At 40.8% G+C, this 23,430-nt stretch overlaps 2 protein-coding genes and 1 pseudogene across 2 annotated transcripts; all 3 read right to left on the reverse strand.

Moving 5' to 3' along the window:
• Window positions 1–245: 245 nt before the first annotated feature.
• Window positions 246–1,190, reverse strand: LOC118912053 (olfactory receptor 52B4-like). The gene has a single exon (XM_036884847.2). It carries the CDS (start codon window positions 1,188–1,190, stop codon window positions 246–248), a length of 945 nt encoding a protein of 314 aa, XP_036740742.2.
• Window positions 1,191–7,885: 6,695 nt separating this feature from the next.
• LOC118912140 (RNA polymerase II subunit A C-terminal domain phosphatase SSU72 like protein 3-like) lies at window positions 7,886–8,406 on the reverse strand (annotated as a pseudogene).
• Window positions 8,407–13,397: 4,991 nt separating this feature from the next.
• LOC118912054 (olfactory receptor 52B4-like) lies at window positions 13,398–18,986 on the reverse strand. Its single transcript, XM_057507271.1, has 2 exons — window positions 18,487–18,986; window positions 13,398–13,839 (listed from the first exon to the last, which is right to left on the reverse strand). Exons 1-2 carry the CDS (start codon window positions 18,984–18,986, stop codon window positions 13,398–13,400), a joined length of 942 nt encoding a protein of 313 aa, XP_057363254.1.
• Between the last annotated feature and the right edge of the window lie 4,444 nt (window positions 18,987–23,430).

A 23,430-nucleotide genomic window follows, 5' to 3' on the forward strand; every position in this document is an offset into this window, starting at 1 on the left:
GAGGTGTTTTATTTCTCAGACACTGCAAGAGAAAACTCACTGACCCACAAATAAATTGACCTGTCATTATTGATCAGAGACCTTGAAAAAATGTCCCCAAGCTCCCCTGTGGGCTTGCTCTCGAAAATTATGCTTACTGAGATATTTATCTAGTCTCAGCTGTCCCTCACTGCTAGGACAGCTAAAGCTCACCACATGTATGGCAAAAAATGTTGAGAAAACTGTATTTTGCCTTCCATGCCAAGTCATATGTCTTTTGGGAACAAGACAAGAGCCACCTGGTCCCGGATCTGTTTGGTCTTGATCCCATAAATGATGGGGTTCAGCACAGGAGGAGCCAGAGTGCAGACATTGGCCAACAGGATGTGGATATGGGGTGGGATGTGGCGTCCAAACCGCTGAGTGAGCACTGAGAAGATCCCAGGCCCATAAAAGAGGAGGATGACACACACATGGGAGCCACATGTGTTGAGGGCTTTGTGGCGAGCATCTCTGGAAGGGATACGAAAGATGGCATGGAGGATAAGCATATATGACACAAAAATTAGCACAACATCTAAAATCACTGTTGACATTAGGAGAAAAAGCCCATACCAGATGTTCACTCGTATGTCATCGCAGGAAAATTTGGCCAAGCCAATGTGTTCACAAGCAGTGTGAGGAAGAGCATTACTTCTGCAAAAAGTCAGTCTTTTCAGAAGAAATATTATGGGAAACACCATAACAGAACTTCTCAGAAAGACAGTCAGACCAATTTTCCCAATCAGTGCATGTGTAAGCATAGTGGTGTATCTCAGTGGGTAGCATATGGCAATGTAGCGGTCAAATGCCATCACCAGCAAGATCCCTGACTCAGACATGAATGTGGAAGTCAGGACAAAGACCTGAGCAATGCAGCGACCCAGGGAGATCTCCCCAGCATGGAACCAGAAGATGGCCAGGGCCTGAGGCACTGTGCACGTGGAGAGGACAATGTCTGCTCCTGCCAGCATGCAGAGGAAGAGGTACATGGGCTCATGGAGGATGCGCTTTGTGAGGATGATGCAGATGAGCAGGCTGTTCCCAAGCAGGGTGATGACATAGGAAATGAGGAAGGGGATAGAAATCCATATGTGCTTGTCCTCGAGGCCAGGGATGCCCAGCAAGTGGAAGGCTGTGTGGCTAACACGAGTGTGGTTTAAGGAAGTCATGCCTGGGGCACCCACCAAAGACATCATTTCTTATCCACCGACAGAGGAAAACACAGATTTTCCTATGACTTTCATTGTGAAGGTACCAGGAGCTATTGCCATATTCTACATTTCCATCATTCTTGAACATGCAAATAACAAGACAAGTACAAAGTTGAAAAGGAATCGTTGTCTGTCCTCAGTAACGCTGTAGTAAAAGATACACAGGTTTGCAACTAATCAAAGTAAAGATGTCATTGTTAAGTAACAGATGGTGATGAATATATAAAGCAAATCAGTGTGTGTGTCTGGAAGGTAGTATACAAATGACACTTGAACTTGAGACTGAGTAGTTTTCACATAAGATAAAAAGAATGAAAAGTGGGAATCACTATGAGAAATGTTTGTATTCTTGAAACATTCTTAGCCCAAGGTGGCTGATGCATCAGGAGTGAAGGAGAGGGGATGGGAGAGGTTGTTGAGGCAGACTTTTCCTGATGATGAAGGGCCTTGATCACAACTTATTTTTTCTCCATCCTAAGGGTTACACCCATCCTAAGGAGTATCTCTAAATATCTATTCAATAGCTAAGTTATACAGTACTTCTTCCACTCCAGGTTCACTCTCTTGATGTCCCTGTATTTTAATTTCTGAGGAGGATATCAGCCTCTGTTACCATCCTCTCTTTAATGAGAGAAATTGTACTTCCATTAGAGTTGCTTGCCAAGAGAGTCCAGTCACGGGCCTTGAGACAGACGACTGTCTCTAGAATACACGGAGGCTCTGGTAGAAGGAAGGGGCCACAGACACAGTTCAACAAAGGCAGGGCTTGGGATGAGGAGAGATTGTAGAAACTGATCATTATCATGTGTTTGGAGAAAGGGACCAAAAGAGAAGTTTTTATTCATTCCAGCCAAAGACCAAGGCCAGGGAGCTCAAGGATTGGGGATCTGCCTGCTTGACTGTCCTTCTGCTGGAACGGCTCCGCTCCAAGGCATGTTCACCCTACACATCCCCACTCAATGCCTCCTCCCCATAGTATCTTCTCTCATCTGCCTGAGATGGCCTGGCGGGCTCCTCAAAGCCCTTCCCAGTCCGGCTGTCAGAGACCTGCCACAGATCCCAGTCATTCTCAGGACTCATCTCTTCCCTGCCAAGACAGGTCTGCAGCCTACATCACAATCTTCCTGTTCTCTCATGTCCAGTCCAATTATTAGGGTGCCTGTTATTTATTGGATGATACCTTCTTGTTTTTACTTTCAGTACCTTCCACTAGCCTATATACTCTCACCTGCCTTCCCAGACCCCACCCTCCACTTCCAATAATCCTTACCATTCTCTGTCCACATATATTAAACTTCAACAGTCCTGTCACCTCTGGCCTGTCTAGTACATAACACTAACTAGCCATTATCCTGATCCTGGAACCATCCGACCCCATATCCAGTTCACTCACCAGACTTAGACTGTGTCTTCAGGAACAGACATGAGATTGGAGATGAAATTCAGCTTGTTGCATGCCAGAGGTGTTTATCCTCTGTCAAGTGCGCCCCCGAGGGAGAAGCACTTATACCAGGACTCCAGGGACAGCGCTCTCTCCACCAGCCCTGCTTTCCTCCCAGAACAGGCTGGGGCTGTAAGACTGCTTACCAACCTCCTCACTTCTTCCTGCTCCATTTCTCCCTTGCTTCTCTCCAGATGCTCAGATACAGAAACTGTCTACAACTAGCTCCCCTTCCTACAGGCCTATTTTATTGCAATGGGAATAAAAATCCTCATTATTAATATGGACTCGTTATTTTCAAAGTTTTATTCTTCATGAAAAGGATTACATAAAAGTTATTTACAAGTTCCAGAGTCATGAATCATATGTTTAACTGTTTTTTAGGGCTCTGTAAAAGTACAAGCTTAACAATTACTGGAAGACATATGAACCTTGATCACTTGGCCGTGTTTCTATTTCACGAACCTGGCTTCTTTGCTACATTCAAGATTTTTCACTTTATCTTAATTTTCAGTTTGATTGCATGGGCCTAGGCCTAGCTTTCCTTGTTTTTATTGTCCTCAAAATTCAGTGAGGTTTTTGAATCTTTAAAGTTATTATTTTTGTTTCATTTGCAATGTTCAGCAAGGATATTTTAGGAAACATTTTTCTGTCTCATTCTTTCATTTTGAAATCCCAACAATATATTTAAGACCTTTTGATATCATTGCACCAGTACTTGAGAGTGTCATTATTTTTCATTTTTTCTCTCTCTTCAAATTTGGACAATTCTACTGATAGATCTATGGGATCTATGGTCAAAGTCTAGAAGATTAGCTTGGTCAAAGGGCAAATGCATTTGCAGTTGTGTTACATATTGAAAGACTCCTTCTTATTGGTTAAACCACTTTCACTACTGACAGCAATGTATGAAAGTACCTTTTCTTCAAAACCTGTCCATCACAGTGTATTGCCAAGCTTTTGACTATTTGTCAACTTGATAGTGTGTCATATGTGGTTGACCATCTGCAAAAATGACAGCCAATAATTCTTCCCTCTGCTATACCCAAAAGCCAATTCCTTCATCATGAAATGCAATTTATTGTGCAGCTGCGATGGCCTCATGATTTACTTAGACCAAAGGAATGAGGCTTATGTATCCTCTTCTCAGTGGATCTAGAGTGAAGTGAAAGCAGGAAAAATAATCCAAGGCTGATTATATAAACAAGGTGGGAAATTTCTGCAAAACCCATGTAATCTAGCATCATTCCTTCCTTTCATCTTCTCTTAGATGTGTTAGATTCTGTGATCTATCGCTGCAATCACTCCCCTTCAGCATCCACAGCATCTCGCACCTCTCCCTCTGTGGTATGGACTTCTCCTTGCCCAATACACACAGGAACTTGATTAACAAGCTTGTCTAACTTTCTTCCAGATGGATTTTCTGGGAGAAATAACACCTGTTGGAAAAAAGGTCTCCACCTTCAGAAGAGTTCACAACAACTACTTTAGAAAACTTATTTCAGGTTTGTGTTCCCATAACCTGAAACTATAAATTCAACAGATTATCCCCACTCATCTCCAGTCATGACCCAGGCCCCCCAACATCAGCTGAGAGTCTTATGTAGCATGACATCAAATCTACCAGAAAAGAAGCACTCACCGCCCCCCCCCCACCAGCTCTGCCGCTAGATATATATGGCCCTGGACACCTTTGGTGAAAGATGCAAAAGTGACAGTGACTCCGAATTCCTCCATCTCTCTCCCCTTCAGCAAGTCTTGCCATTTCAACTCCAGCATCTCGCTCTCATCTGTCCTCTACCCCACCTGTCCACAGCCACACTCTTCTACAGGCCTCAAATCACCTACTAGGTGGCCCTCCAGGTCCACCCTTGCTCCATCCTACCCTCATCCATGGAGTGAGAGAGGGCTGATATTAACTGAAATCTACTCTAACAGGCAGCATGTAAATTAATTCAACTATGTTCAAATAGCCTTCTCTATTTTTCTCCTGTGAATCACGTGGAGTTTGGTGCCACTGATAATTACTATAGGACATATGTTTCACTCTCCAAAAAGACATATCCTTGGACTTATTTTCAGAGGATGCATGTGAACAATGAACACTTTAAAGTTTTAATGAAATTCTCAGTATGAAAGAATGCTTTTCTCTGTGCAATTCTTATGGCTTGAACAATAAGGCACCAAGTAGCTTATAGTGTAGCATCCTTCCCCTGACACTGACTATAATAACGATCTGGTCCTACCAGAAAATTCTGAAATTCCCTCTACTTAACACTGTACATTCATTAAACCATTTGTTTTCTGACAAAACAATAGTGGTCATGAATCAATATTGGTGGGAAATATTAATAAGTCTCCAAAAGAGTAGCTCATTTGTCCCACATACCCATCTGGTCTCTGGACATTTTAAATTTCTCAATGAGCTATTTATAGATTTATAGTTTGGCAAAAGGATTTCACACAGTTTTCCAATATCATGGATAAAATGGCACAGCAGTGCTCTGCATGTTTTCTCACTGGACCAAAGGCTTTTCCTGCACACAGGCCCCAGTGCTATTTCTGTGGCTAAAATTTCTAATCTTAGAAGAGATTATCCCTACCAGGGAATCCCTCTCAAAATTTACTGTGATTGGAGAACTCATTTACTGGTCAGGTGTTTTGACCAGTCTGTGCTAACTGGTCTTACCTCGCATTCATTGTGGTTAACATCCTCAATCCTCAGGATTAGTTGAATATATCAGTGGCACTACCAAGACTCAATCAGCCAAATGTGTACAGACCCTTCAGATGTCTTGGCCAGAAAGACTGCCATTAGTCCTGAGTCCCAGACCTACTGTTCTGGACGCCATAGACACCCACTGTGGGGAGCGGGCTGATGCCCCTTCCCCCACTTGCTGATGTGGCAGGAATGGAGAACAAAGAACATCCTGGGGAAAGGGGAAGACTCTTCTTTGGATTGTGGCCTTTTGGAAATAGCTTCATCAGGATCCTTTGAGCCTTTGAAGGTATAGAAAGTCCAGAATTCACAAAAGTCTTCTTTCATCTGAACTTTGGTTCTGTGATATGAGTTATAAGAAAAATGTACTTGGCCATTCAGAGGACTAAAATAGATTTCTCAGGTCTAGTTGGTCTCCACCAGCAGTTCCTGGAAAGGCTTCAGAGCCATGAAGGTCAAATGGGTGTCTTGTTAATGGAGACACTTTGGACCCCACCCAAGGGTGGTGCTGGTTGCCAGGTGACCAACCATAAATCTATTAGAGGGTGGCATCTCTCAACCCCAACCCCCAACCCCTAGGAGGGGAGAGGGGAGAAGAGGTTCATCAGCCAGTGGCCAATGACTTAGACAGTCATGACTGTGCAATGAAGCCCTCACAAAAACCTGAAAAAAAGCATTTTCCTATCTCTTTTGCAACCTGCTTCTCTTTCAGAAAGAGCTTCCAGCTAGGAAGCAAGTGCCACCGAGCCAGGCTCTAAGCTCTACAAAGACAGAAGCTCCTTTATTTGGGACTTTGCTCTATGTATCTCTTCATCTGGCTATAAACTTGTATCCTTTACAGGATGCTCTGTTAAACTGGTAAATGTGTTTTCCTGAGTTCTGTGAGCCATTATAGCAAGTTAATCAAACCTAGGAGGCTATCTTAGGAACCTCTGATTTAGAGCTGTTCATTCAGAAGCACAGGTAACAGCCTGGGGCTTGTAACTGGCATCTGGGGAGGGGAAGATAGGGGGGAGGGAAATAAAGGGCATTCTTATAGGACTAGGCCCTTAACCTGGGGAATCTGGTGCTGTCTCTGGGCAGGTAGTGCTGGAATTGAGTTGAATTCTCAGACACCCTGCTAGTGAATTGGGGCCAGGAACTCAAACGGAGGTTCTTATCCAAATTCATGGTCTCTGAAATTGCAGCCTTATAGGCTATACCATTGATAACACAATTGGTTTCAAACAGTTCTTGAAAGATAACAATACTGTTTTCTGCATCTTTTGGAGTTTTGCTATTCTTGCAAAAAGTTGATCAACTATTTGCTTCATTTTATCCCTGTACTGAATCTACCCAGATGTGCTCAGTAAATGACTTTCATTGTGCTCTTGTGGTATTCATTCACTATTCTGCTTTCATGGTTGCTTTTAAGTAAGGACTTTCAGGAAGCATATGTGACTCCAGCCTTGCTTCTGTAGGGAGACCTTTCCCAGCTTACGTCAGAATTAGTGCCAGTAAATATATTCAACTGGCTACTTTCAGACTAGAGTTACGGTTTAGGACCACTCTGAATTTAAAATTGTCATGTTACTTACTTTTTCTGTTTTGTATAATTATTTTAAGCTTTATCTGTTGTTGTTTGTTAAACATTTGTAAAAGTAATGTACCCAATATAAGGTGATCTCCAGTGTTTTATGATCTTGAAAAACATGAACTATAGATAGGAAGCGACTGAAGAGTCCTCCCTCCTAAATCAAACCTGACCTAAGTGGTTTCCAACTGCTATGCCCTTTCCCTCTGACATAGGACATAACAACCAGCAAAGTTCCTTTCCGACACTAAGGGACAAAACCACTATGCAGAGAAATCCTTGACTCGATCAGTGATGCTTTTGGAGAAAGATTTTGCCCAAAAAGGGTGAATGTGAAAGTGATTAAGGGAAACCTCGCTGACATGGTGTCAGGAGGCCTGCGGGAAAAACTCTCATGCTCATTCACTCCTCCTAAATCTCCCTATCAGAAAAGACAGACAACATACTGTTTTAGCTGCTTTACTGCCCAACAGGAAGAAGAAGGATTCCACTTTCCAGAACCCAGCTACAGCCCAGGCACTGAGAGACTGTCACAGTTCAGCCAATGAGAAACCACCATATGTGGGACTTAACAGTTGAATCCGATGGACTTTGTGCTTAGAAACAGCTGTTCTAACTTGGCCCCTTCCTCTGTAAAAGAGTTTTCCCCTCCTTTGTTTTCTAGACATGTCTATGATTCTGCTGTAACTTGAAGGTCCCAGATTGCAGTTCCTGCTATACCTGAATAAACCTGTTTATGCTGGTAAGATGACTGTTTTATTTTTAAGGTTAACAATATATATGGCGTTTAGAGGAAAGGGCTTTGAAGACACTACTCACAGGATATACATAATAGTAAGAGTCCATGCACAAGTTCTCACTGATGAAGGAGTCCATGCACAAGTTCTCACTGATGAAGGAGTCCAAGCCTACCAAGATCTTCAGTAGAAGCAGGCCGTGTGAAGAAAGCTCTTTCCTGCTTCTCCTCCACTGCCAAGAGCAGCCTCTCCAGACTGTCTTTCATGTCCACCAGCTGGAGGCACTGGCAGAGCTCACAGGTGGGGCAGCCTCCAAGGGTGGCATCCCCCACGGCACCTTCGATGTCCACCTTGACCACATGCACAGGCGGGGAGGTCGCCTGTTCTCTGGCACACAGGTCTTCCACCACTTTGTCATAGATGCTCTCCTCACAAGTAAAGATGACGTCAAAGGGATCACTGCACTCTTGAAATAGTTCTGAGCGGGGCTGCATTCTCTCATTTCACCCCAAGAGGTGTAGGATTCCATTCCTGCTAGTGTTCCCTGTCTCTCCTGAGAAGGTCATTGTACATCTGTTTACATGTCATGGAGAAATTGTGAAACACAGGGAGGTCGGGTGTCAGTCCTGGCAGCCTCAGGCAAGATCCAGTTGGAAAGACTGGGCACATAACCCTGTCTTCCTGAGGATGCGGTGGGCTTCCATGCTCCTTCGTGTTACTCATGCATCACTGCCAGGCTGAGCAGGGATGAGGACATGACGGCGGCCACTTGGAACTCAGTGAGATGCCTGGGCTTCAGTGATACAAAGACTCAGAAGGCAAGGGGCTCACCACCTGGTACAGATCTTCCAACTACTAGCAAAGTGTCACAGAACAGAACTGGCCTTATATTCACGCACCTTCATGGAGTGGGAGGAGACTTCCAGGACTTCCTGATTGATTCCATTATGATGTCAGCTCCACCCGGAGGGCCTAATCTAATCATGAAAATAGCCATGGTGATTAAGTCACCTAAAACTCTCATTCTCAGCAAAGGTGTTATTCACCAGTGGGAGCATTTTGAAATCCAGAGTTAGCCCTGTGGGTTCACTTTTGTATAAGGTGCTATGATACTAGCCAAGAAAACTAGGCTCCTTGGAAACTTGTCACTGGCCTCTCCAGTGAATTAATCAAGGTGATTAAATCACCCAAACTACTAAATCTCAGCAAGGGTTTGGCCACCCTGTTGGGAGCATTTTTGAAATGTATAGCTGTGGGTTTACATGGTGAAGGAGGTCTGAGAAGGATAATGACCAAGTCAACTAGCCTAACTATTAAGCATGTCACTTCTCTGTGATGTGTTGTTCATGAATTGGGTGGAAATTCTATTTAAAAAGTTTGAAATTACATTTAATTCAATAATACATATAATTACAAGTATTATTGCACTTTAATATATATTTGAATTTTCAAGCAATGTAACTGTGTAAATTGCAGTTACATAGGAAGAGTGTATGTAAGCCCAAATATTCACAAAATCATTCACCAATACAAACAGATCACACTCTGTACAACATCCCTGCAGAGTACATTAGGAGCTGTAATACAGCATTTTCTGCATTTGATACTCCTAAAATCATGATTTTGAAGGACACCAAGGAACTGAAGCATCTGCCAACTTTTTATGCCTTCAAGTACAGCTTTGAATATTTCCATACTAAAATACATTATTATTCCCTCCTCTTCTACTTTTCACAATACTTTAAGAAGGAAGTTTATTAGCTCTTTAAATGTTTGGTAGAATTCAGCTGTGAAGCCATATGATATGAACATTTGTTGGTTGGGAATTTTTTTATTACCAGTTCAATTTTATTACTGATAATTGGTCTATTCAGATTTTTTATTCTTTCTGGATCAGTCTTGGAAGGTTCTATTTTTTTAGGAATTTGTCCATTGCTTCTAGGTTGTCTAATTAATTGCATATAACTTTGCATAATGTCCTCTAATAATTCTTTGTAGTTCTGTGGTATCCATTGTGACTATTCCTTCTTTGTTTCTGATTTTGTTTGTGTACTCTTTTTTTTCTTGATAAGTCTGGCTAGGGGTTTATGTATTTTGTGTATTTTCTCAGAAAACCAGCTCCCAGTTTCATTGATTTTCTTCTCTTGTTTTATTCTTCTCTATTTTATTTATTTCTGCTCTGCTCTTTATTACGTCCTTCCTTCTACTAACTTTGGGTTTCATTTGTTCTTCATTTTCTAGTTTCTTTAATTGTGAGTTTAGACTGTTTATTTGGGATTATTCTTGTTTCTTGAGGTAAGCTTGTATGGCTATGTACTTCCCTCTTAGTACACTTTTGCAGTGTCCCACAGATTTTCGACTGTTGAATTTTTGTTTTCATTTGTCTCAATGTATGGGTTAACTTCTGTTTTAATTTGTTCATTGATATATGGATTATTTACAAGCATGTTGTTAGCCTCTATATATTTGTGGGCTCTTTTAGTTTTCCTTGTGTAATTTATTCTTAGTTTCATTCCATTGTGGTCTGAGAAACTGCTTGATACAATTTCCATCTTTTTTGAATTTATTGAGGCTCTTTTTGTGGCCTAGTATGTGACCTATTTTGGAAAATGTTCCATGTACACTTCAGAAGAATGTGTATCCTGCTGCTTTTGGGTGGAATTATCTGCAGATATCTGTTAAGTCCATTTGACCTAAAGTAGTGTTCAGAGCCTCTGTTTCCTTATTTATTTTCTGTCTGGTTGATCTATTGATGTGAGTGCTGTGTTAAAGTCCCCTAAAATGAAGGTGTTGCAATCTGTTTCCTCCTTTAATTCTGTTAGTATTTGTTTTATATATTTAGGTGCTCCTATGTTGGGTGCATAGGTACTTATAATGGTTATATCCTCTTGTTGGACTGACCCCTTTATCATTATGTAATGTCCTTCTTTGTCACCCTTCAAGGTTCTCCATCCATAAAAACATTGTAAATAGTCTATTGAGCTATCAGATCACATCCAAAGGTCATGCTCCTCAAGGAAGTCTGTGTTCATCATGCACCCAGACTCCAAACACTTTTCCATTGAAATCCCAAAGCGCTTATGAAAGTGCATTCATTAGTGTGATAATTTGATTATTATCTTTATTCCCCACTGGATTGAAGTATCCTGAGAGCAGGGATTGTGAGTGTTTTTGTTTAACAATGTTACCTATACTTAGCATAATGTCATGCCCATAATAGTCATTCAATAAATATTTGTTGAGTGAATTGATTAAAAGTAAAGACAAAAAGAGTCTAAAAAATCCTGACCAGATGAAGTAGCACACAAGTCTCTTTAACAAAAATTCAGAATAGATTATTAATAAAACTAAATTACTTGAATATCTCTGTAACAGAAACCTTGTCAGCAGGAATTGATTAAACGACTTCCATTAATGTTTTGACACTTTGATGATACTGCCAGTTTCCAAAATGTGAGTCTAATTGTATCTCTGGAGCTGATGATCTGTCTCTAGGCCTTGGGAAAATTACCTTTGAAACTGAAATCAGTCAAAGGGAGAAATAAAGTGGGGGAAATCCATTTATTGCCTACAACCAATCATCTTAAGTATAGGGTTATGTAGGTGACTGTGTTGTTCTGGATCTGGCATTCTTTGTCAACTAGGTTTATTTACACTTCGAGGTCTGTCATCAGCCCTGGTTACAAAGTTACTTGATTAAGGGGCAGGAAGAAGAGGAAAAAAACAGCATACAGTTTAATTATAAGAATAAGCTGGGCTTTTTTGCAGCCTAAATATATTTCACAAGGCCTGATCTAATTGATACAATGAAGACAGAGGCTGTGCTCCGATATTTTTCTTTATCTTGGAAATATCCGGGCATTCTAAGTTACTGCTGGCCTTTGAAACTCATTAACTCATTAACTCTGTGAATCTTTTCTGGCTCTCTGGCTTTACCTGGTTAATTTTTTGAGTTCTTTTAGTGGGCTTTTCTGGCTTTATTCTCTCTTCACCCTGTTTACATCTATTATTTTTGCTTAACAGTTTCACCACTCAGGAACTGGCTGTAATAAGGCAGCACTCTAGAGCATCACAGATTCCCCTGTAGTGACCAAGGCAGGTCTCCCAAAAACGTGCCACTGGGGCATACTGACTTTGAATTAAAGTGACTGGAGACCCAGCCAGTGCAGGAGGGATATTCTTGTCTGTTACCCCACTGAAATCAGGAAATAAGTCTCCTAGGTGGAAGTTACTTTCCCTGTACTGGGAATTAAAGAGACATCATTGACAGGAGATAATGGAATTTAGAACCCCAGAAGGCTGCATAATCAAATATTGTTATTTTTTTACTAATTTACTAATGCTCACTGGATTCCTTACTAGGGGAAGATCCCAAACATAGGTTTTCTTTGTCCTTTCAAGTCCTCACAGATTTATTGTCTCTTTGTCTAAAATGTATAAAAACTGCCTGACTTGGTCATTACTTTGGGTCACAATTTCATGATTGGGCCTCTGTGTACACATACTTAAACTTTGGTTATTTCCCCTCTTTATCTGTCTCAAGTCAATTTGATTCTTAGACCTGCCAGAAGAACCATGATGGCTAAAGGAAAATTCTCCCTCCCCAACAGCTGCTTTCCCTTGCCTAAGACTCAGTGTCATACCAGAAGAATTATCTTTGGTCAAGAATAGGAACCCAACCTCCAGTGTCCATGACAAGTGTTGTGCAGACAATCCCCTTTTCAGGGACTGACACTTACTCATATGCTCCTCTCACAGTTAGTGATGTAAGTCATGGACATATTAGGTGATGGTACATGACAAACTGCTGATTAATATCCTTTTTTTATAAATATAGACAGATCACATTAGTGTCTGTCTATATTTATGGATATATTCATGTAATTTTCAGGTAGCTTCACAAGGATACATAAAGACACATAGAGAAAAATATGGAAGGATACACACCAAATTAGTAACCAATCTAATGGTTATTTTTAGTGAGTTCTTCTTTCCCCTGATTTACTAAAGTGTAATTAACAAATAAAACTTGCATTTATTTAAGGTGTACATCATGATGTTTTGATATTGTATACATATATCAAATATGAAATGACAATCACAAGTAAGCTAATTACCTATTCATCACATTCATAGTTAACATTAGTGTATAGGTGATAAGAACACTTAAGATCAAATCTCTCAGCAAATTTCAAATGTAAGATACAGTATTATTAACTATGATTACTATTTTGTCCACTAGATCACCAGAAATTATTCATCTTGCATAACTGAAACACTGTATGTATGTGATTTGTAAGTGGTTGTCCAGGGATGTCACAGAATGTCTCAGAGGGTGAAAATTCAGTGAGGAATAACTGAACAAATTCCAAGACCAGGGCACTGTTCTCATTTGATCTATTACCAAAGATCAGGTTGATAACATGGAGGCTACACGATTTTGGAAACTCAATTGTCTGGCCACAGGTTCTGTGCAGGAACTAGCTTGCTCAGTCAAGCATGGCACTGCTCTCTCTATTGCTTTGGCAGTAGAAGATGCAAGTCCTATAACCTCCCTGGTGAACTTGCTCCAGAAATAGAATTCACTGAGCTATTTCCTAGTGTTTCAGCTTACTAGTGCTATTCCCACCTATCACTTCTAAAGAAAACATCATGGATGGCTAGAGATGCTGAAAACTCTGTTTCTCTTCCAAAGTTACTTCTGCTTTGGAAAAAATATGTGAGCCACCTGCTCTTGGATTTGCTTGGTCTTGATCCCATAAACGATGGGATTCAGTATCGGTGGAACCAGAATGCAGACATTAGCCAACAAGACATGGATATGAGGTGGAATGTGGCTTCCAAACCACTGAGTAAGGATTGTGAAGATAGCAGGCCCATAAAAAAGGATGATGATGCCATGTGAGCCACATGTGTTGAGAGCTTTGTGATGAGTATCTTGGGAAGGCATGTGGAAGACAGCATGGAGAATCACTACATAGGAAACAAAAATTAGCAGGACATCTAAGACCACTGTTGACATTATGATGAAAAGTCCATACCAGATGTTCACTCGAATGTCATTACAAGCATATTTGGCCAAACCAATGTGTTGACAGAAGGTATGTGGAATGATATTATTTTGGCAAAAAGTCAACCTTTTTTTTTTTTTTTTATAATAATTATTTTTTATTGAAGGGTAGTTGACACACAGTATTACATTACATGAGTTTCAAGTGTACAACACAGTGGTAGAACATTTATATACATAATTCTAGGTTCCAGCTATCACCCTACCAGGCTGTTACAATATCTTGACTATATTCCTTATGCTATACATTACATCCCGGTTACTAATTTATTTTACCATTGGAAGTCTGTCCTTTTTTTTTTTTTTTTGTGAGGGCATCTCTCATATTTATTGATCAAATGGTTGTTAACGACAATAAAATTCTGTATAGGGGAGTCAATGCTCAATGCACATTCATTATTCCACCCCAAGCCTAATTTTTGTCAGTCTCCAATCTTCTGAGGCATAACAAACAAGTTTTTACATGTAGAACAAATTCTTACATAATGAATAAGTTACATAGTGAACAGTACAAGGGCAGTCATCACAGAAACTTTCGGTTTTGCTCATGCATTATGAACTATAAACAGTCAGTTCAAATATGAATACTGATTTGGTTTTTATACTTGATTTATATGTGGATACCACATTTCTCTCTTTATTATTATTATTTTTAATAAAATGCTGAAGTGGTAGGTAGATACAAGATAAAGGTAGAAAACATAGTTTAGTGTTGTAAGAGAGCAAATGTAGATGATCAGGTGTGTGCCTGTAGACTATGTGTTAATCCCAGCTAGACCAGGGCAATGAAACATCCACATATGCAGAAGATTTCTCTCAGAACGGGGGGGTGAGGTTCTAAGCCTCACCTCTGTTGATCCCCAATTTCTCACCTGATGGCCCCCCTGCGACTGTGCCTGTCTTAGGTTGTTCCTCCCTTGAGGAATCTTACCCGTCTCTGGCTAACCAGTCATCTTCCGGGGCCATACAGGGAAATGTGAAGTTGGTAAGTGAGAGAGAAGCCTTATTGTTTGAAAAAGTTAGCTTTTTACTTCTTTGCATATTTATGCCCTGTGGCTTCTATGCCCAGCATTTGTATTGAGGTATCTTTACCACTTGGAAGAATTATGATACTCGGTAAATTTGATATGAGGCACGAATTCTATTTAAGGGTTGTAATTAGGAAGGAAGAAGAAAAGCTATAGAAGTAGCAGGCGGAAGAAAACATGGGAAGATTGATTATTTCTTTGATATATCTTCTTGTAGAGTAACTTCAGCATGTATAGGTTTTAAGCTACTACTTAAATTGCACACACACATTAACATAATAGGAGTATAGATACATAACCAAAGCATATCTGTAATTACCAGCCCTCTGCAGTGAAACCAAGAAAACCAGTTAGGCACCTTAGGCATTTGTGAAAACTTATCTATGATATGGTGGATATTGTCCAAATGAACTTGAACAGTCTGAGAGAAATCAGACAAATTAAAACAACCCATTCCTGGGGACTGTTCACATGCCATATGTACTTTTAACAATAAATAGTTTGTAGTTGTAAGACTTTGGAGCGCTACAATTTGCACTTCTCCAAATTCTTGGTTGAGTTCCAACAGTATAGATCCAGTCCAATTTTGTTGTTTTACTGTATGCACAGGCCAGCTTAGATATCTCCTTCCTCATTCCCATGGCAGGTCCAGGAACTGGTGGGATGAGTGCATCTACAGCTGTAGCAGTGCGTGGATCTTTGTTGGGGTTTTTTGATGATCATCTTCTGGCATGAGTCTTCCAGAGGGTGCAGATGTTGGAAGTTCTTTTTCATATCGTATCTTAGTTCATTTTCGGGGTAGCCCAATTAGGCTTTGATCCTCTGTATAAACACAAACAGACCCTTTGCCTACACTTTTATATGCCCTTTATACCCTTGTGTAGAACTCGTTGGAGGTTACCACACAGGAACTGCCCTTTTTTTTTTTTTTTTTCTATCACTAATCTACACTTACATGAAGAATATTATGTTTACTAGGCTCTCCCCTATACCAGGTCTCCCCTATAAACCCCTTTACAGTCACTGTCCATCAGCATAGCAAAATGTTGTAGAATCACTACTTGCCTTCTCTGTGTTGTACAGCCCTCCCTTTTCTCCTACCCCCCCATGCATGTTAATCTTAATACCCCCCTACTTCTCCCCCCCTTATCCCTCCCTACCCACCCATCCTCCCCAGTCCCTTTCCCTTTGGTACCTGTTAGTCCATTCTTGAGTTCTGTGATTCTGCTGCTGTTTTGTTCCTTCAGTTTTTCCTTTGTTCTTATATTCCACAGATAAGTGAAATCATTTGGTATTTCTCTTTCTCCGCTTGGCTTGTTTCACTGAGCATAATACCCTCCAGCTCCATCCATGTTGCTGCAAATGATTGGATTTGCCCTTTTCTTATAGCTGAGTAGTATTCCATTGTGTATATGTACCACATCTTCTTTATCCATTCATCTATTGATGGACATTTAGGTTGCTTCCAATTCTTGGCTATTGTAAATAGTGCTGCAATAAACATAGGGGTGCATCTGTCTTTCTCAAACTTGATTGCTGCATTCTTAGGGTAAATTCCTAGGAGTGGAATTCCTGGGTCAAATGGTAAGTCTGTTTTGAGCATTTTGATGTACCTCCATACTGCTTTCCACAATGGTTGAACTAACTTACATTCCCACCAGCAATGTAGGAGGGTTCCCCTTTCTCCACAGCCTCGCCAACATTTGTTGTTGTTTGTCTTTTGGATGGCAGCCATCCTTACTGGTGTGAGGTGATACCTCATTGTAGTTTTAATTTGCATTTCTCTGATAATTAGCGATGTGGAGCATCTTTTCATGTGTCTGTTGGCCATCTGTATTTCTTTTTTGGAGAACTGTCTGTTCAGTTCCTCTGCCCATTTTTTAATTGGGTTATTTGTTTTTTGTTTGTTGAGGCGTGAGAGCTCCTTATATATTCTGGACGTCAAGCCTTTATCGGATGTGTCATTTTCAAATATATTCTCCCATACTGTAGGGTTCCTTTTTGTTCTATTGATGGTGTCTTTTGCTGTACAGAAGCTTTTCAGCTTAATATAGTCCCACTTACTCATTTTTGCTGTTGTTTTCCTTGCCTGGGGAGATATGTTCAAGAAGAGGTCACTCATGTTTATGTCTAAGAGGTTTTCGCCTATGTTTTCTTCCAGGAGTTTAATGGTTTCATGGCTTACATTCAGGTCTTTGATCCATTTTGAGTTTACTTTTGTATATGGGGTTAGACAATGGTCCAGTTTCATTCTCCTACATGTAGCTGTCCAGTTTTGCCAGCACCACCTGTTGAAGAGACTGTCATTTCGCCATTGTATGTCCATGGCTCCTTTATCAAATATTAATTGACCATATATGTCTGGGTTAATGTCTGGATTCTCTAGTCTGTTCCATTGGTCTGTGGCTCTGCTCTTGTGCCAGTACCAAATTGTCTTGATTACTATGGCTTTATAGTAGAGCTTGAAGTTGGGGAGTGAGATCCCCCCTACTTTATTCTTCTTTCTCAGGATTGCTTTGGCTATTCGGGGTCTTTGGTGTTTCCATATGAATTTTTGAATTATTTGTTCCAGTTCATTGAAGAATGTTGCTGGTAGTTTCATAGGGATTGCATCAAATCTGTATATTGCTTTGGGCAGGATGGCCATTTTAACGATATTAATTCTTCCTAGCCACGAGCATGGGATGAGTTTCCATCTGTTAGTGTCCCCTTTAATTTCTTTTAAGAGTGACTTGTAGTTTTCAGAGTATAAGTCTTTCACTTCTTTGGTTAGGTTTATTCCTAGGTATTTTATTTTTTTTGATGCAATTGTGAATGGAGTTGTTTTCCTGATTTCTCTCTCTGTTGGTTCATTGTTAGTATATAGGAAAGCCACAGATTTCTGTGTGTTGATTTTGTATCCTGCAACTTTGCTGTATTCCGATATCAGTTCTAGTAGTTTTGGGGTGGAGTCTTTAGGGTTTTTTATGTACAGTATCATGTCATCTGCAAATAGTGACAGTTTAACTTCTTCTTTACCAATCTGGATTCCTTGTATTTCTTTATTTTGTCTGATTGCCGTGGCTAGGACCTCCAGTACTATGTTAAATAACAGTGGAGAGAGTGGGCATCCCTGTCTAGTTCCCGATCTCAGAGGAAATGCTTTCAGCTTCTCGCTGTTCAATATAATGTTGGCTGTGGGTTTATCATAGATGGCCTTTATTATGTTGAGGTACTTGCCCTCTATTCCCATTTTGCTGAGAGTTTTTAACATGAATGGATGTTGAACTTTGTCAAATGCTTTTTCAGCATCTATGGAGATGATCATGTGGTTTTTGTCTTTCTTTTTGTTGATGTGGTGGATGATGTTGATGGACTTTCGAATGTTGTACCATCCTTGCATCCCTGGGATGAATCCCACTTGGTCATGGTGTATGATCCTTTTGATGTATTTTTGAATTCGGTTTGCTAATATTTTGTTGAGTATTTTTGCATCTACGTTCATCAGGGATATTGGTCTGTAGTTTTCTTTTTTGGTGGGGTCTTTGCCTGGTTTTGGTATTAGGGTGATGTTAGCTTCATAGAATGAGTTTGGGAGTATCCCCTCCTCCTCTATTTTTTGGAAAACTTTAAGGAGAATGGGTATTATGTCTTCCCTGTATGTCTGATAAAATTCCGAGGTAAATCCATCTGGCCAAAAAGTCAACCTTTTTAAAAGAAATATGATGGGGAAAATTGTACAATAACTTCTGAGAAAGACTGTCACACCTATTTTCTGAATCAGTGCATGCATAAGAATAGTGGTGTACCTCAGTGGGTAGCATGTGGCAATGTAGCGGTCAAACGCCATCACTAGCAAGATCCCTGACTCATAGATGAAAGTGCAGTGGATTATGAAGAACTGGGCAATGCAGCGACCCAGGGAGATCTCCCCAGCATGGAACCAGAAGATGGCCAGGGCCTGAGGCACTGTGCACGTGGAGAGGACAATGTCTGCTCCGGCCAGCACGCAGAGGAAGAGGTACATAGGCTCATGGAGGCTGCGCTTTGTGAGGATGATGCAGATGAGCAGGCTGTTCCCAAGCAGGGCGATGACATAGGAAATGAGGAAGGGGTTGGAAATCCATATGTGCTGGTCCTCAAGGCCAGGGATGCCCAGCAAGCAGAAGACTGTGTGGCTGACACCAGTGTGGTTTAAGGTAGTCATACTTTTGGATACCACCAGAGACATCACCCCCTATTCACAGTGAGGAGAAAATACAGATTTTCTCAAAATGTTCTGTGTGAAGTCACAAAGAGTCTTTGACATATCTCACACTCTCCATTTTCTTTGAACATGCAGATAAGAAATTTAAAAAGTCAACAGGTTATTTTCTCAACCTCAACCAGTAATAGTCTAATTAAAAGACATATATATCTCCAGCTAATAAAATTAAACATATTACTGTATGTATTTCTCCTACAAACAGAGGATTATGAATATACAAATGAAATCATTATCTGTAACATATATATATGTTCCTTGAAGGAAGGCTGTAACAAGATGTTTCTTGACCTTGTGATGAGCAGTTTATCATAAGGAGAATAATGAAAAGAGAGAGAAGCAGCAGAAGAAAATGTGGGTATTCAAATAAAAGTATAGCATGTTTATGAAACAATGTTCAGCTCCAGGTGGCTGTGCGTGGGGAGTACTGAAGAAAGCAGGCCAGGTGGTTGGATCGACATTTGGCCCAGGTCATGGAAATGAGTTTGAAATCTTTCTGACTTCACTGCATACAATTTCTCATTTATTAAGAGAGTCAAGAGAACTTTAAAGACATTGATCGCACCTGTGTGCCTGAATTGAGGCACTGCTCATGCTCACACCTTAGGGAATTAAGTTTAGAAATGGCTAAATTGGGAAAATAAGGCATATTGCTGTAATGAAAGTGCATGAAATTTGGAAGATTTTTCTGCAGGTGAAAATTTTATCATTTCTCACTTGATGTACATTTGTTTATTCATTATCTCAGTCATTCAGGAAGCAGTAACTATTTTTTAAGCACCATATTACAAACCAGGAATATAGGGGGAAAGGAGAATTTGCCTGAGTCCTGAGGGCTTATGATTTGAGAGAAAACCAAATTTGTAGCCAGACAGGTCGAAGAATTGGAGACAAATGTTAATTCCCCCTATTGAAGAGGTATTTAAAAAGATATAAAAAAAGAAAAGATCCATTGTGTATATGTACCACATCTTCCCAGGTGGGGAAAGACAAGTACCAAATGATTTCACTCATATGTGGAGAATAAGAACAAAAGAAAACTGAAGGAACAAAACAGCAGCAGAATCACAGAACCCAAGAATGGACTAAGAGTTACCAAAGGGAAAGGGACTGGGCAGGAGGGGTGGGAAGGGAGGGACAAGGAGGGGGGGAAGAAAGGGGGCCTTACGATTACCATGTATAATGTGGGGGGGAGCATAGGGAGGGCTGTGCAACACAGAGAAGACAAGTAGTGATTTTACAGCATCTTAACTACGCTGGTGGACAGTGACTGTGAAGGGGTATGTGGGGGGGACTTGGTGAAGGGGGGAGCCTAGTAAACATAATGTTCTTCATGTAATTGTAGATTAATGATACCAAAATAAAAAAAAAAGAAAAGCTCTACTTCAGTAGCTGAGTTATATTTATCCTCATTAACATTTTTTCTTCCACTCCAGTTACCTCCTTACAGCCTCTGATTTTCCTTTCTGCAGAGAAAAATCAGCTCCAACAACCATCTTCCAAGTACTCTGAGGAAGTGTTTTGCCATCAGAGTCGCCAATCAAAGGAAGCCAGTCAACTGGTCTAGGTCAGGGCACTGCATTCCGTAGAGCACATGGAAGTTCTCTCCAGAGACGGTGGCTGACCTTCTGCAGGATAACAAGTGGGATGGCACTGGAGGGACGTAAGGCAGATGTGCTCCACAACTGATCAGGAAAGGAAAGGAGAAAGACAGCAAGAAGGAAAAGGGCATGGGAGACACAATCAACAAAGGCAAGGCTGTAGAGGAGGGCAGATTATGGAAGATGGTGATGGCCACATGTTTGGGGAAAGGGAGCAGCAGAAGAAATTTTATTAATTGAAGCCAGAGGGAGAATCAGGGGACTTCAGAGGTTGAGTATTTGCCCACTCAGTTGGTCTCCTGACCAAGTTAGAATGACTTTCGTCTGACACAGTTCATCCTAAATGCCACACTCAATGCTCCTGTCACACAGGTCTCTTCTCTCACCTGCCCAAGATGTCCTGGTCTGCTTCCTACACCCTGCTTTGGGTAGCCCAGCACAGATCCCAGTAATTCTCAGGGAACTTCTCATATTTTCAAACAGAAGTCTGAAATCTCAGTCAGTATCATTTCTATTTTCTCATGTTCTGTCAAATTGTTAGGACACTTGTCATATAATGGATTACTTCTCTTTATTTTTTTGATTAACTTCAACTGCCCATACAATCTCATCCTCCCTCCCCAGAACTCACCTTCCACTTCTGCTATAAACAATGGCTTTATGACTCTGGTCTTTATTATTCTTTGTGTACACATATCAATAGCCTCCAAGAATCTGGCCTGTCTGGACACATCACCAGCCCAGTCCTTACCTTGATCCTTAAACTACTTCACTCCAGATGTCTAATTCACCCACTAACCTTTATGAAGTCTTCAGGAACAGACATGAGATTGGTGATGAAATTCAGCTTTTTGGAAGCCAGACAGTTGTGCGGTGTATTGTCTTTCATGAAAGGCGTTGAGAGAAGCACTTGTCTCAGGGACCCAGGGGTAAAGCTTTCTCCACCAGCTTTGTCCTCGTCCCAAATGGCCTGCATCCCAGAAACTTAAGTCCATTTCCCCTCCTCCCTATCTTCTCTCCTGCTTCTCCTGTATGCTCTAATCTGCACCCTGCCACCAAGTATTCACATTTATGTTTAAACACAAGAAAATCTGTCCCAGATAAACCAGCCTTGTAATATAGGCCTGTTTTAATACCTAAACTGGTATTAAATATTGAATTAAATTAATTAACATTAAAGTTATTTGCACTCTACAATATCAATGTATGCAATTAAAATGTAGATAACACACAAAGTTTTGCTCTTCATCTAAAGATGATGTTAAAGCTATACTCATCCCTGAAGTGCTTGTTATACTCATATTTTGCAGTCATTAATAATGAGTTTTAATTATTTCCTAAGGGAATATAAATGTCCCTGTACAATTGGTAAAATACATGTGATTCTTGACATTTCTGAAACATTTTTATTTTCTTTGCCTGTCTGTAACTCAGGGGGAAAATATTTTCCCAGCCAGGGGCAAATTACCTTTGAAACCAAAACCAGTCAAAGGGAGAAACAAAGTGAGAGAAGCCCATTTATTGCCTACAAGTAGTTGCCCACTTATGCTCTCCCGACTCTCCCATGACTCATCTGCAAAAAAAGGGACTCAACACAACCTCTCCAGTCCAAATGGGCCATTGCTCCCCCATGTAATCACCTATTGAGATGGAGATGGACTACTTCTCTCCAACCCATGGAAACACCTATTGATATGGAGATGAACAAAGGCCAGGTGAGAGATTCTGGAAATATTGTACTTTTATCACAGCCCACCCCTCAGAAATCTAGCCTCACAGTCTACTCACTCCCCATCTTCTGCAATGGCCCCTGTGCAAGAAAACCGGAGCACTATAAACAGACTAATAATATACCATAACAACAGCAATAAAATGATAATCCTCAAGCCATAAGATTCAGCTAGGTTCAAAGTCCTGTGCAGATTAAGTCCAAACCTCACCCATTCCACAGTCACTCAGTAGCTGAACAGGTAGGGAGTTAAGAGAAATCATCACATGGCAGCTGCAGCCAGGAGGTGGGTCCAGGCCACAGGAACTGTAGAAGAAAATAACCTTAAGGGTGATAAGATACATGTTTTAATGACACCAGCATACTCCAATCATATCTATCAGGTAGGATGCATGCAAGAGAGTGGTCCTATGATAGGACAGTGGCAGGAATAGGATCTCATCCTGCTCTAGTAGACCAGACTTTCACCCGGACTTCCCTGTGGGAGTTAACGAGCAGTCAATACATAGAACTATGAGAGGTACATGCACTGGGGTCATAAAGATAAAAACAAAACTTTCCCATAAGATGCTCTTACCTCCCAGACATTTTGGTTTACTATCATAATACTTGAGGGCCAGTCTGCTGTTACTCCAGGAAGAATTCAAAGACAAATAACCCAATTGAAAACTGGACAAAGGATTTGTATAATCATCAAAGAGGATGAAAAAATAGATAATAAGTATGGAAAGATGCTCAATTTTATTCTTCCTTAGGAAAATGCAAATCAAAAGTACAATGAGGGAAGGCAGAGCCAACATGGTGGCATGAGGAGGACAGTGGGAATCTCCTCCCAAAAACATATATATTTTTGAAAATACAACAGATACAGCTAATCCTAAAAGAGAGATCAGAAGACACAGGAAAACAGCCACACTACATCCACACGTGCGAGAGCCCAGCGCCTGGTGAAAGTGGTAAGATACAACCCCCGGCCCGGCGGGACCCGAGCACGCTTCCCCCCAGCTCCCAGCGGGAGGGAGAGGGATCCCAGGACTGCTAAACACCCAGCCCCAGC

Source organism: Manis pentadactyla, chromosome 9, assembly GCF_030020395.1.
Source record: "Manis pentadactyla isolate mManPen7 chromosome 9, mManPen7.hap1, whole genome shotgun sequence".
In the NCBI taxonomy this organism is placed as follows: domain Eukaryota; kingdom Metazoa; phylum Chordata; class Mammalia; order Pholidota; family Manidae; genus Manis; species Manis pentadactyla.

What these genes read in the sequence shown, in the direction of transcription:
- LOC118912053 (XM_036884847.2), bottom strand. Translation starts at nt 1,190, where the DNA reads ATGACTTCCTTAAACCACACTCGTGTTAGCCACACAGCCTTCCACTTG.
- LOC118912054 (XM_057507271.1), bottom strand. Translation starts at nt 18,986, where the DNA reads ATGACTACCTTAAACCACACTGGTGTCAGCCACACAGTCTTCTGCTTG. An exon ending in ATCATATTTCTTTTAAAAAG is followed by an intron (nt 13,840 to 18,486) that starts GTTGACTTTTTG and finishes AAAAAAAAAAAG; the next exon opens with GTTGACTTTTTGCCAAAATA.